This window comes from Chiloscyllium plagiosum, unplaced genomic scaffold, assembly GCF_037043375.1.
Source record: "Chiloscyllium plagiosum isolate Xiang-an unplaced genomic scaffold, Cpla_swu_hap1 HiC_scaffold_14, whole genome shotgun sequence".
Classification (NCBI taxonomy): Eukaryota; Metazoa; Chordata; class Chondrichthyes; order Orectolobiformes; family Hemiscylliidae; genus Chiloscyllium; species Chiloscyllium plagiosum.
The window spans coordinates 8,011,488-8,027,010 of record NW_028270152.1 but is presented as its reverse complement, the minus strand read 5'-3'; the positions used below and the strand labels follow the sequence as shown (position 1 = coordinate 8,027,010).

At 45.1% G+C, this 15,523-nt stretch overlaps 1 protein-coding gene across 2 annotated transcripts in view; it reads left to right on the top strand.

Annotated features, from left to right (window-relative positions):
• kbtbd12 (kelch repeat and BTB (POZ) domain containing 12) overlaps positions 1–15,523 on the top strand; it is a 49,756-nt gene that overhangs the window by 18,972 nt on the left and 15,261 nt on the right. For both annotated transcript variants that reach the window (XM_043707588.2, XM_087994060.1), the window contains exons 3-4: positions 1,926–2,196; positions 7,133–7,283. In XM_043707588.2, the coding sequence (XP_043563523.2) occupies positions 1,926–2,196; positions 7,133–7,283 (422 nt within the window). The remainder of the gene's footprint in view (positions 1–1,925; positions 2,197–7,132; positions 7,284–15,523) is intronic.

Sequence of the window (15,523 nt, the reverse complement as noted above, 5' to 3'; positions counted from 1 at the left end):
TGGCAGCAGTGAGGGAGGGCAGCTGGAGCACTCAACTCTTTGGGGTAGGAGGCCACATGGGGTGAAGGAGCAAGCAAAGAATTCCTCAAACCCAGTCTGTATTCCATGTAAATACTCCTTTGTTTAACCTTAACTATTCTTCATGATTACAGCGACCTAATGCCAGTGGAATAAATGATCGTTGGGCCGTCCACATATTCAAATGTCATGTTATACTTGTAAATCGTATTTGCCTTTACTCCCATGCATCTGAGATTTAAAAAAATTAATTAAGAAGACCAGAAATGTGCCCAATACGGTCTAATAGTTGATGACGTCAAGCCATAGCCGATGAAATGTGGAGCTGGAAAAAGCACCATAGGTCAAGCAGTATCAGAAGAGCAGGAGGGCAGGACCCTTCATCAGGACTGATGCTGCTTGACCTGCTGTGCTTTTTCCAGTTCCACATTTTATCAAACTCTGACTTCCCAGCATCTGCAGTCCTCACTGTCTCCCAGACATCAAGCCTTCCCCTATCAAATGCAAGCAACCTTTGTGCTTTTTAGTGGTTTAGGCTTTCGCTCAAGTTGAGTATGGGCTGACTGCACCTGTATTCAGTGGAGTTCGGAAAGAGAGATGATCTCATTGAAATGTTTAACATTCTGACAAGGCAGGGCAGGGTGGGACGCAGGGATGATGTTTCCCATGTTTGAGAGGTCTATGGGATGGGCCAGACCAGTTAGGATTGAGATGAAGGGAAAATTCCTCATTTGAAAGATAATGATTCTGTGGAATTCTTTACTACAAAAGGCTGTGGAGGCCAAGTCATGAATATATTGAATAAAGAGATCGATGGGTTTCTGGACTCTGAAGCATCAAGGGTTATGGGGAGAGAGTAGGAACATGATGTTGAGATATGGATAAGCCATGATCAGTATGAATGGTAGCAGGGACTCAATGGACTGAGGGTCAATGTACTCCTAATTTCTGTGTTTCCAAGCAAGATTCAATCGAGGTTTAACATTTATTTGTGAGTTCTGTTCACAATACTGGAAGTGCAAGGGAGGTGATGGTCTTGAGGTACTCACACTCAAATGTTAGTCTAAAGACCCAGGTCATGTTCTGGGGAGCTGGGTTCATGCCCTGCTGTGGCAGATGGTGGAATTTGAATTTAATAACAAAAGAAAATGCAATTAAGAGTCTAATGATGACTGTGAAATTGTTATCATTTATTGGGGAAAAACTCATCTGGTTTACTAATGTCCTTCAAGAAAGAAAACTGCGATCCTTACCTGGTCTGGCTCACATGTAACTCCAAACCTCTGGGCATGTAAGGATGGACAATAAATGCTTGCTTAGTCAGCAATGCCCATGTGCTGTGAATGAATTCTGGTATGTTGTACCTGGTGAACTTGCAATGTTTAGAATCATAGAATTCCTACAGTGTGGAAGCAGACCATTTGGTCCATCAAATCCACACCAACCCTTCATACAGCATCCCAACCAGATCCACTCCCTGCCCTTATCTCTATAACACTGCACTTCCCATGGCCACTCCAGTTAACCTGCACATCTTTGGACTGTGGGAGGAAACTGGAGCACCCGGAGAAAATCCATACAGACATGGAGAGAATGTGCAAACTCCGCACAGTCACCCGAGGCTGAAACCGAACTCAGGTCGAGGCAGTTGTACTAACCACTGAGCCACCATGCTGCCCTGATGTTTCAATGTTTTATAAAACTGTTCACCCAGACCCCTTTGAACCTTTATCCCGTCTGCTCTTAATCCCCTGCCACAGTGTGCTATGTTTGGCGGTACAGACTTAATGGGCTGAAGGGCCTCCTCTGTACTGTGTGGTTCTATGATCTTACCCACATGGTAAACTAGTCTCAGGTTGCACAGTGGTAGAAGTGGCAATTGAGTCAGTCATTCTGTCAATCCCCAGGTACCACGTCCGAGGGAGTCAGCACTGGGAGAACCTTTGCTCAGCTCCGTTTCGAGAGCTCTACGCGGCGGGAACGGCCCACGGTGACTTGTACCTCATCGGAGGCCAGATGAAGCTCAAGGGCCGATACATGATCACAAACAGTGTGGACAAGTGCATCCTGGAGACAGGCCAGTGGAGGAGTGTGGCACCATTGCCTTTGCCCCTGGCGTGTCATGCTGCAGTTACGGTCCAAAACCACATCTACGTCCTGGGAGGATGGACACCACAGGTTAAGCTGCTTGTCACGTGGTGCTGGCTGCTCTCATGTGTAATCGGGTCGATTTTACCAGTTTACTCATTTCCCTCCCCCCCCCCCCACTTTATCCCAACTCAGCACCGCCCTCTTGACCTGCCCTCTTTAAAGTGGCACAGTGGCTCAGTGGTTAGCACTGCTGCCTCACAGCGCCAGGGACCCGGGTTCAATTCCAGCCTTGAGCGACTGTCTGTGTGGAGTTTGTACATTCTCCCCGTGTCTGTGTGGGTTTCGTCCGGGTGCCCTGGTTTCCTCCCACAGTCCAAAGATGTGCAGATTAGGTGGAATGGCTGTGCTAAATTGCCCAAAATGTTAGGTGCATTAGTCAGGGGTAAATGTAGGGAAATGAGTCTGGGTGGGTTACTCTTCGGAGGGTCGGTGTGAGCTTGTTGGGCCAAAGGGCCTGTTTCCACACTGTAGTGAATCTAATCTAATCTAATCCATCATCTTTCCCATCTATCCTCTCCACCTTCCTCTCTGACCTATCACCATCACCCCCCACCTGCATCCACCTATCACTCTCTCAGCTACCTTGCCCCCAGCCCCACCCCACCCTCCTATTTATCTCTCATTCATTTCTGATGAGGAGCTTATGCTCAAAACGCAACTCTCCTGCTCCTCAGATGCTGCCTGTCAGGCTGTGCTTTTCCAGCAGCACACTTTTCAACTCTGATCTCGAGCATCTGCAATCCTCACTTTCTCCTAACCATTTACCCCGGCAGAATTCTTCATCCTGCCCCATTGTGTGTTTGCAATGCATGTGTTCTAATGTGGCCCAATCAGGTCTTAATATAGGTTCAGCCCAGACATCTTTGTAACCATTAAATGAGGTTTGGTGTATGTTCACCTTAAGTGATAGAATGGAATCCCTACAGCAGGAGAGCAGGCCATTTGGCACATCGAGTCCATACCACCCCTCTGAAGGGCATCTCACCAAGAGCCATCCCTGTGACCCTGCATTTCCCATGGCATCCACTTATTCTGCACATCCCTGGGCGCTATGAGTAACTTAGCACAGCCAATCCACCTGACCTGCACATCCCTGGGCACTATGGGTAACTTAGCATAGTCAATTCACCTGACCTGCACATCCCTGGGCACTATGGGTAACTTAGCACAGTCAATTCACCTGACCTGCACATCCCTGGGCACTATGGATAACTTAGCACAGTCAATTCACCTGACCTGCACATCCCTGGGCACTATGGGTAACTTAGCACAGCCAATCCACCTGACCTGCACATCCCTGGGTGCTATGAGTAACTTAGCACAGCCAATCCACCTGACCTGCACATCCCTGTGCACTATGGGTAATTTAGCACAGCCAATCCACTCTAGCCTGCACATCCCTGGGCACTATGGGTAATTTAGCACAGCCAATCCACCTGACCCGCACATCTTTGGACTGTGGGAGCAAACCAGAGGAAGCCCACACAGGGAATGCGAAAACTCCACACAGACAATTGCCCAAGGCTGGAATTGAACCAGATCCCTGGCACTGTGAGGCAGCAATGCTAACCACTGAGCCACCATTCCACCCTAAAGTCCACAGAGCGACGTACTCTGAACTGTATGGGCTTTAATCTCTCAATGGAACATTTGTCACTTGACCACTAAAGTCATAGTGACACAATCAACCTATCTCAGATGTTCATAGTCATAGAGTCATAGATATGTACAGTATGGAAACAGACCCTTTGGTCCAACTCGTCCATGCTGACCAGATATGCTAAATAAATCTAGTCCCATTTGCCAGCACTTGGCCCATATCCATCTAATCCCTTCCTATTTATATACCCATCCAGATGCCTTTTAAATGTTGTGATTGTACCAGCCTCCACCCATTTCCTCTGGCAGCTCATTCAATCTGCATGAAAAAGTTGCCCCCTCATCTAGATATACATTAAACCCAATCTCTAAACTTTCTTTTGACAGTATCTCTCAAAAGATAAAGTTCCTGTCCACCATCCTGCTAAGAGGCCACCCAGGGCAGATGGCCAATTCTCTGCCTGTTTTTGGATAACACTTGGAAAACATTAATGGGATTAGATAAACCCAGCATGGGTTTATGTAAATTAAATTGTGCTTAATTAATTTGGTGTTTTCTGAAGATATAACCAGCTGAATAGACCAGGGAGAACCAGTGGATGTGTTATATTTGGATTCCAAGCAGGTTCATGATAAAGTCCCACACAAGAGGTTAATGGGGAAAGTTAAAGCACACAGGATATTGGAATGAATTGAAAATTGGTTAACAGATTGGAAACAGAAAGTGGAAATAAATGAGTCTTTGTTCAGGTGGTAGGCAGTGATTCATGGGATACTGCGAGGTTCAGTGCTTGGACCCATAGCAATTCATACCCATATCAAACTTACCTCAGTGAGGGAACCACATGTAATATTGCCAAGTTTACTGATGGCACAAAACTGGGTGACTTTGTGAGGAGGATGGAAGGAGGCTTCATGGTGATTTAAACAAGCGAGTGGACAAATACATGGTCGATGCATTAAAATATTGAGAAATGTGAAGTTATACATTTTGTACTGAAAAATAGAAAGGAAGAGTATTTATCATTAGATTCCCTATAGTGTGGAAGTCCACATCGACCTTCCGAAGAGTAACCCACCCAGACCCATTTCCCTCTGACTAATGCACCTAACACCATGGCCAATTCACCTGACCTGCACATGTTTGGACTGTGGGAGGAAACAGGAGCACCCGGAGGAAACCCACACAGATACGGGGAGAATGTGCAAACTCCACATAGACAGTTGCCCAAGGCTGGAATTGAACCTGGGTCCCTGGCGCTGTGAGGCAGCAGTGCTAACCACTGAGCCACCACGCTGCCCCATTATTATTTGAACTGTGATATATTGGGAAATGGGAATGTTCAAAGGAATCTGGTGGCCTTGTAACCAGTCAAAGTAAACAGGCAGGTGGAACAAGTAATTAGGAAGGGAAACAGTAAATTGGCCTTTATTGTAAGAGAATTTGAGTTCAGAAGTTAAGATGTCTTCCTGCAATTATAAAGGAACTTGGTAAAACTGCACCTGAGCTATGGTGTTTTGCTTTCCCTACTTAAGAAAAGACATATTTGCAATACAGAGAGTGCAACAGAGATTCACCAGGAATAGCAGGACTGTCCTATGAGGAAAGGTTGGTTCGTCTGGACCTGTATTCAACTGAGTTTAGAAAGAAGAGAGAGCAGATTGAGGCATATAAAAGTCTAACAGGGCTGGACAGACTGGACACAGGGAGAATGTTTTCCCTGGCTAGGGAGTCTAGGACCCAGAGATCTCAAGTCAGAATATGGGGTAGACCATTTAGGACTGAGATGAGGAACAGTTCTTCACCCACAGAATCCTCCACCACAAAAGACGATCAAGTCACTGAATATATTCAAGAAAGCGACAGATAAGGCATCAAGGGGTATGTGAAGGAAGCAGGAATATGGCTTTGAGATAAAGGATCAGCCCTGATCATACTGAATGGCAGGGCAGGCTCGAAGGGCCGAATGGCCTACACCAGCTCCAAGATTTGATGTTCCTGATCTTGGCCAAGGCAGCGTTGATGCGGATAACCTCCAGTGCTTGGAAAATGACAAATCAACCAGGGTCTGGGGTTACTCCGTGTAGCAATTTCCTCCTGCATGCTGATTGGCTGTCAGCATCGGGGAAAGGCCAAAATAGTTGTTAAGTGCTCCACAGTCGAACATCCCACTGACATCCCTTAAGTTTGCATATGGGGAATAGCCAGTTGAGAGATGGCGGGATAGGAGGCTGGTAGCCTCCTCTATTCAAGAAGAGAGTGAAAGGTGACCTCCTGATTCAAGGTTTTGAACATTACGAATGGGTTTGATGCAATAAAGGTGTTTCCAGTTAAGGGGAGTGTAAATAGGATCATACATGACAACCTGAACAATTTGGGAAGGGGTTAATATATGGAATGTGCCATAGTGAAGAGTAGCTGAGGTGAATTGGATCGATGGTTGCAAAAGGGGGCTGGATGACACATGGGGGAGAAAGGGCCAGGAGGAGATGCAATTAGGTACAATGCAATGAAATTGGAGGCTCATGTGAAGCACATAGATCAGCACAGAGCGGCTGGGATGAATGGCTTGTTTCTGTGCTGTACATGGCTGGATGAATGATATTCACCTACTGGAGGAATGTGAATCCATCAGGAGTCAGATTGCCAATAAGCTGAGAAAATTAGACGTACACTGTGACAGTGCAATGTGATGTCTAACCAACTGCAATAAAATCTGCATCTTGGAAACGTAGAAAATAGAAGCAGGAGTAGGCCATTCAGCCCATCCAGTCTGCTTCTCCATTCAAAGAGATCATGGCTACTCTGATAATCCTCAACTCCACTTTTCCCTATAACCATTGATCCCTTTACTAATTAAAAAAAATGTGTACCTCAGCCTGTAACCCTAGTGACTATATTTGACTCTTTCTAGAAAATACTCAATGTTTTGGCCTGAATCACTTTCTGAGGCAGAGAGTTCCCACTCTCTAGGTGAAGAATTCTCTCCTCATCTCAAATCTGAATGGCCTACTCCATATCCTTAAGCTGTGACCCTTGGTTCTGGACACCCCCAGTTACCAGGAACATCCATCCTGTGTTTACTGTTTGTATTACTGCCCTCCTCCAGTTTGGCACTATATTTGAGTGGGTGCACACCATTCTAATGACCTGTGCTTGTGTTTCTATTTCCCACTTAACATAGATTGTCAAACAAACACCAATATTAATTAGCATTAATTGGTGTCTGTTCTATCTCTTGTCCTTTGCAAGCATTTTAGTCTGCACTAGCGCTCAGTCTGAATAATGGGCAGCATTGCTGGAAGTCTCACTCCCTGATCTTAATGCCCTCCTTTTGCCTTTGATTCTTGCTTCTTTCTGCAGACGGATTTTTCCGATGATGAACCTGATCGGCTCAGCAACAGGATGTTTCGGTATAACCCAGGCAGAGACAAATGGACTGAGTGTGGGCCCATGGAGTTCTCCAAATATCGTTTCAGTACAGCTGTGCTTAACAATGAAATTTACGTTTTGGGTAAGGAACCAGGAAGTCGTGTTAGTTTGGGGCATCAATAGGATTTCAATCCTTGACACAACATGCATTCGAACGGTGCATTTGGATATTCACTCATGGGGCTTTCTCGCATAAAACTTTGCGACAACATTTGTACCCAGTCCCTAGTTGCCCTGCGGCCATTAAGAGTCATAGACTCATTCAGCAGGGACACAGATTGTTTGGTTCAACTTGGCAGAAGTGAGGACTGCAGATGCTGGAGATTAGAGTCTGGATTAGAGTGGTGCTGGAAAAGCTCAACAGGTCAGGCAGCATCAAGGAGCAGGAAAATCGACGTTTCAGGCAAAAGCCCGGACTTGTCTATGCTGACCAAGATTCCCAAACTAGACTAGTCCCACTTGCCTGTGTTTGGTCCACATCACCTCTAAACCTTTCCTATTCATGTATCCATCCAAATATCTTTTAAATGTCTTTGATGAAGACCCGCCAACATGATCAAAGACCCGTCCCACCCCTGCAATGATCTCCTACATCTTCTTCTATCAGGCAGAAGATATCAAAGCTTGAACACACACACACCATCAGGTTCAGGAACAGCTTCTTTCCTGCTATTATTAGACTGATGAATGAACTCTCTAACTTCAAATAACAATGACCTTGCTTTGTGTCCCTCCTGTGTAGCTGTAACCTTGTAAGCCTCACTCTGCTAAGCATCTTATGATCTGTATGTCCTTGTTTGCTATGATCTGCCTGTACTGCTCACAAAACAAAGCTTTTCACTGTACTCAAGTACACGTGACTGCAATAAATCAAATCAAATTCAATCAAAATGTTGTAAGTGTGCCTGTGTCTAACATTTCCCTTAGCAGTTAATTCCATGAAGCTCTGTGTGTGAAAATGTTGCTCCTCAGGTCCCTTTTAAACCTTCTTCTCTCACCTTAAAAATATGCTCTCTAGTTTGTATCTCCCCCACCTTGGGGAAGAGGCCTTTGCTCTTCACCTTATCCGTATCCCTCATGATTTTATAAACTTCTTTAAGGTCGCCCCTCAACCTCCTGCACTCCAGTGAAAAACGTCCCAGCCCATCCTGTTCCTCGTCATAACTCAAACCTTCCAGTCCAGCAACATCTGGGCTTTGAAGAGTTGAGACTTACACAGGCTGTATGTGTCGAGTCAGACTTCCTTTCAGTGAAGGATATTACTCAGAGGAGTTTGTGACATTACGAAAATCTCACTGGGCTAATAATCCTGATGCTAATGCTCTGGCAGTGAATGGAATTTCAATTCAATAAATAGAATCGACAATATAAAGTCAGTTTTATGGTCATCATTACTGAGGCTATCATCAGTTTTTTGAAACAAAATACATCTGGCTTACTCATGTGCTTTAGGGAAGGGAATCTCCTGTTCTCCATAGAATCCCTACAGTGTGGAAGCAGGTCCTTTGGCCCAACAAGTCCACACTGACCCTCCAAAGAGTATCCCACCCAGACCCATTCCCCCTACACTATATTTACCCCTGACTAATGCACTTAACCTACACATCCCTGAACACTACGGGCAATTTAGCATGGCTAATTCACCAAATGAAGAGCTTTTGCCTGTTCCTCAGATGCTGCGTGACCTACTATGCTTTTCTAGCACCACACTCACCAAGCCTAAACATCTTTGAAATGTGGGAGGAAATCCCCATGCAGACACAGGGAGAATGTGCAAACTCTACACAAACGTTCACCTGAGGTTGGAAATGAACCCAGGTCGCTGCTATTGTGAGGCAGCAGTGCTAACTGCTGAGCCACTGTGTTCTTGTCCTGTCTGGCCTAACATTGTTCTTAACTGCCTTATGAAATGGCTGAGGCATTCTTGGAGATCATGGGAGATTAGAATGGGCAACAAATGCTGGCCTTGCCAAACACATACTCAATGAATGAAAAACGCAATTGTGGTGGCGCAAAGGAGGCCATTTGGCCCACTGTGTCTGCACTGGTTCTGCTACCCGGTGCCAAAATCCTACCTCGTCCCTGCACAGCATTTCTATCCCACTAGCCATCTACTACCCCTCTTGAATGGCTCAGTTGAATCTACCTCCTCCACATCTCCAGGCAAATTCCGTTTGTATGTAATGCCTCTGTGACTGTCTAAGTGGGTGAGCCAGGTGATTCAAAATGGTTGCCTGCCATGAAACATATCAAGCCAGAAGGTCTTGAGGTGAATTTTATGTTAGCTTTTAACATTCCGTGCCAAGTTGCACCTGTCAACCATACTGAGCTGTTAGGTATGGCCTTAGATATGTAAGCAATACATACAACATACATGAGCATATGGCCAGATTGAATTATGTAGACAGCTTGTGTAAAAACTGAGCTTGTTTTTCCTTAGGTGGGAATGGGGAAAATCTGATCCTGGCTGGGCCTGTGTCCTCACGGGTTTAGAAAACTCAGGGGTGGCTTAATTGAAACAGATACGGCATCTTGACTGGGTGGATGTGGAAAGGATGTTTCCTCTTATGGGTGAATCTAGAAGTAGGGGTCACTGCTTAAATTCTAGGCTGTGTTTTTGTGTGGTTTCTTTCAAGCCTAGAATAGTGTGTAGGTGAGCATCACCACCTGAGTCTGAGTGAGTACATAGCCAAAACGTGTGGCGCTGGAGAAACGTAGCAGGTCAGACAGCATCCGAGGAGCAGGAGAGTCTATACGTTTCGGGCAAAAGCCCTTCATCAATACATGGGACCATTAGAACAGGAGGAGGCCATTCAGCCCTTCGTCATGGCTGATCTGTGGCCTAACCCCATATACTTGCCTTGGGACCCATACCAATTGATATCCTCATTTAATTAAACATTTGTCCAGTTCAGATTTACATTTAACTATTGCATTAGCATCGACAGCCATTTTGAGGAAGACAGTTTCAAACCTCCTCTACTCTTGTACAAGTGCTTTCTAACACCGCTCCTGAATGGCCGGGTCTTAATTCTTAGATTATGTTTCCTGGTACTAGACTCTTCAACCAATGAAAATAGTTTATCACTATCTATCCCGTCTTTCTATTAATATTCCTGACAACCTCAGTTAGATCACGCACTGAGCCTTCTAAATTCTCGAGACAAATGGCCTAATTTGTCTAATCTCTCCTCATAAGTTAACCTTGATGACCAGGTATCATCATTGTAAACCTGCAGTGAACTCCCTCCAGGGTCAAAACATCCTCCATAATGTGTGATACTCAGATCTGCTTAAAGTGCTCTAAGTGGGGGCCTAACTAGGGTTTTGTATAACTGCCGCATAACCCCTCCTTCCTTATACCTGTGATATGAAGACCAGCATTCCATGAACCTTCTAGATTATTTTTTATGAACTATGCACCAGAATCCCCAAATCTCATTAGACATCCACTGTATTTAATTTTGTTCCTTCTAAAATATGATTTGATCTATCCTTTTTTGATCTGAAATGGATAACCTGGCACTTGCTAAAATTAAAATCCATCTGGCACAGCTTGGCCAGATCTGTCAATATCCTGCTGTAATTTTATGCTGTCATCAACACTGTTTACAATGATACCCAATTTTGTGTTGTCAGCAAATTTGGATATTTTTACACCATTATCCTAGTCAGTGATGCATATTGTGAATAATTGAGGCTCTAACACAGATCATTGAGGGACACCACTCATCATGTCCTGCCAATTTGAGTACTTACCTATTATTCCAACTCTGTTTCCTACCATTGAAGCAATTTCCTATCCATGTCAATAATATGGGCGGCACGGTGGCACAGTGGTTAGCACTGCTGCCTCACAGCGCCAGAGACCCGGGTTCAATTCCTGCCTCAGGCGACTCTTTGTGTGGAGTTTGCACATTCTCCCCGTGTCTGCGTGGGTTTCTCCGGGTGCTCCGGTTTCCTCCCACAATCCAAAAATGTGCAGGTTAGGTGAATTGGCCATGCTAAGTTGCCTGTAGTGTTAGGAGAATGGGTCTGGGTGGGTTACGCTTCGGCGGGTTGGTGTGGACTTGTTGGGCCTGTTTCCACACTGTAAGTAATCTAATATTCCCTCAGTTCAGTGAGTTTTAACCTTAGCTAACAGTCTCTTGCATGGGACTTTATCAAAAACTTTCTGCAAGTCCATATAAACAACATCCATCAACTTATTTCTGACCATCAGCTTTGCCACCTCTTCAAAAAACTCTATGAGGTCTGTCAGGCATGACCTATCTTCATGAATCAATCCTGACTGTCCCCAATTAACTGACATTTTTTGAGGTTTTCAGTCAGCCTGTCCTTGATTATAGACTCCAACAATTTACCTGCCACCTATGTCACGTTAACTGGTCTGTAGTCCCCTGGGTTCGCTTCAGCCTTCTTAGAATCACAGAGTCATACAACACAGAAATAGACCCCCATCTGCACCAACTAGACATTCCAAACAGATCTAGTCCCACTTACCAGCATTTGGCCCATATCCCTCTAAACCCTTCCTATTCATATACCCATCCAGATGCCTTTTAAATGTTGTTATTGTGCCAGCCTCCACCTCTTCCTCGGGCAGCTCATTCCATACATGCACCATCCTCTGCGTGAAAAATGTGAAAAAGTTACCCCTCAGGTCCTTTTTAAATCTATCCTTTCTCACCTCCAGTCCCGGCAGCTCTCCTGCACCCTCTCACGTTTAGCAACATGCTTCCTTACAGAAGGGTAACAAGGAATGACATGAGCAAATTTCCAAACCATAAGTGCAACTCCTGAATCCAGGGAACTCTGAAAGATCATGGTGTGCTGTCCTACTGCCTTTAGCACACGTGGATGGAAATCATCAAATCCTGGGGATCTGTCACTCTTCAGTTCTATTAATCTCCCCATTACCAATTATTTACTTAAGCTAGTTTTATTTAGACCCTGGTCCCGATCTTCTATGAATTTCTTTGGGTCTTCCAGCAAGCGACTCTTCTTTTCAATTGGGAATATTGAAGCAAAATAACTGTTAGCAAGCCTATCATGTACCCAACAACATCCCCACTCTCAGCCTTCGATGGACCAACAGTGCCCTTAACCAGCCGCTTTCCCTTATATAACTGTAAAATCGCTCCTTATTGCCTCATGTCCTTTATAAGTTTCCTTTCCTAATCCTAATCTTACAAGCTGCTTCGTTGCCCCTTGTTTGTCCCAATCTGCAGGAGCTGGGAGTGTTTTGTGTACCTTTTCTTTTAATTTTCTGCTGTCCCTTACCTGCTCAGATGTCCGTGGCTGTAAGCATTGTGACATTTATTGCCATACTGCAGACAATGTGAGTGTGATTTACGTTACTGCAGAGACTGGCAGGAGCACACTAACCTCAGGTCTGTGTCCTAACAGCTCCTCCTTCACTTTGACCTCGTCCCCTACATTATCACAATGGATGGTGCTCACAGCACACAGCTGGACATTAACTTCCTCAGACCCACGTACAATTTGGTGGAGAAAGACCTTTCCACCTCACGAAGCCCTCACAAGGGCCTCATTGCTGTTGAAGGGCTTATGCCTGAAACGTCGTTTCTCCTACTCCTCGGATGCTGCCTGACCTGCTGTGCTTTTCTAGTGCCACACTCTCGACTCTGGTCAGATAAGGGCCTGGGGGCCTTGCTGTTGGGGTTAACCATAATGCAGTTGGATTTTATTACCATGCTGTGCACCCAGTGTTTGGACCTGGAGTTCCAGGCAATAGTCCAATGGTGGCCTTGCCCATGCCTGATTGGCTGATATTGACAGGCCTTGCCTGAGAGAAGCATTATGGGTTTCTCCAGCCAATCACAATCATCAATGTTCCTAGTAACATCGATTGAAACACCCATGATATTCAATGATTCAGCTCTCATGAGAATTTAGAGACTAATCCATGTATCTTTTAAATGTCTATATTTTTGGACTCACCTCTGATTTCTAATCTGGGACTGTTTTAACTGGAGTTTAGAAGGCTGAGGGGTGACCTCATAGAGGTTTATAAAATCATGAGAGGCATGGATAGGATAAACAGCTGGTTCATTTTTCCTGAGGGTGGGGGATTTCAAGACTGGGGATAATATTGTTAGGGTGAGAGGAGAAAGATTTAAATAAGACATGAAGAGCAACATTTTTAAACAGAGAGTGGTTTGTGTGTGGAATGAACTGCCAGAGGAAGTGGTGGATGTGGGTTCAGTTACAATGTTTAAAAGACATTTGGATAAGTGCATGAATAAACAAAAAATGTCTGTTGGATATGGGCCAAGTGCAAGCATGTGGGACTAGTTTAGTTTGGGAACATGACGAGTACAGACTGATTGGACTGAAGAGTCTGTTTCTGTGCTGGATGACTCTAGAATTCCTGCAGCTTGGAGGCAGGACCATCAAGTCCACACTGACTCTCTGAGGAGCATCCTACCTAGATCCATGTGTCTCCCAGGGCTAACCCACCGAGCCTGCACATCATGGGTAATTTCTCACGGCCAATCCACATAACCTACACATCTTTGGACTGTGGGACAAAAGCAGAGCGCGTGGAGGAAGCCCACGCAGACACAGAGAGAATGTGCAAACTCCACACAAACCAAGGCTGGAATTGAACCCAGCACTGTGAGGCAGCAGAGCTAACCACTGAGCCACTGTGCCACCCCCTGGGCTCCATGACTCTATGATTGGTGGCAGTGAACTGCCTCAAACCACCCTCATCCAGTGCCTCAGACTGGTAGGGGAGGAAACTAGGAGAAAGTGAGGACTGCAGATGCTGGAGATCAGAGTTGAGTGTGTGGTGCTGGAAAAGCACAGCAGCTCAGGCAGCATCTGAGGAGCAGGAAAGTTGACATTTCGCGAAGGACCCTCCATCAGGACTGGGAAGGGGGAAGGGGGCTGAGAGATAAAAGGGGGCATGGGTAGGGTGAGGCTCGGGGAAAGGTAGGTGGGATGGTGATAGGTGGGCGAAGGTAGGAGGTGATTGGGATAGGTCGGCGGGAAGTGAGGAGCAGATAGGTGAGAAGGAAGATAGCATAAGATGCCTGGAGTGGTCATCTGTGAAAACCCCACACTGTCCATTTGGAGCCAAAGAGAAGACTTTAGAACAATGGTTTAGCTAAAAGGCAGGGTCCCTCAGCTCTGGCCTAGAATCTGTGCTCATGTGAGAACTTCAACCCATGATCTGTGACAGGTATGAGTTGGTTGGGTAGAGAAGGGGGAGGGACATTTGCTTCCGCAAAGCTTTGGGGTCGTGTCAGAGACAGCATCGCGATGCTGCAAACAGTGAGGGTATAGGAGGGAGGAAGGCCGGGGGGAATGGGGCCTCTCGGGTAAAACAGAAAGGAGCAAAACAGCAAAATAAAAGCTGTTGACACAGGGATAATTTGGAAGCTGGAGATGAAGTAAAGGTCACCTATTAAACAATTAAGCCTTCTTGTGAAGGCTATTCAATGAAAATTTCACTGTGTCTCTCTAGAGTTCAGCAACTGTGATAATCTGTCCGGTTCCCATTTGATAAAGTGCCTTAATGCATTTATAGTGGTTCCCACCAGATTAAAGCACATTGCTTATAACAGGAACCTCACTCTTGGAGGTTATCCAAAAGTATCTCAATTGCCTTGGCATTTATCGAACAATCAAAGCCTCTTTTCACTTTGATTTCTTCACAAACATGCTTATGTCCTGGGAAAGGAAAAAAGCACAGTCAAGTACAGTTGAGTTCAATGCAGCTGTCAAGAACAGAACTGTCCTATGTGACATCTGCAGGGAAATTACAAGTAACGAAGTCTTACTATAAATCGCAGAGGCTACAAATTGAACCATGGTGAATGCTGTCAGCTGATTTGTGGCAGAAATCATCTGTATTTGTGAAAGAATAAACTAAAGTTCGGGAAGGGGTTACCAATTATATATATATAGAATCTCCACTTTTGTATGCCAAAGATGTATTCTTAATCATGACTTCCACAGCCATGGAAAGAAAATAGGAAATCAAGATTATAGAAACATCTGTTCAACATCTGAAGAAGAAGGCAAGTTCCAGTATATACAGCATATTTTGGAGCTGGAGAAGGTGAAAAATCAAAGAGTAAAGTTATACTAGAACTGAGATTCTTTTCAGATTGGAACAGGCTACGGGGTCTTTTCTCTGCTTAAAAGCGAGGCTGTGGAGTGGCCTGATAGAGGTCTTTAAGATCATGAAATGGTTTGATAACGTAGACATTGAAGCGTATTTTGTAAAGGCTTTGATTGTTGAAGGAATGCCAAGTCAATTGAGATGATCCACTTTGGTAGCAGAAACAG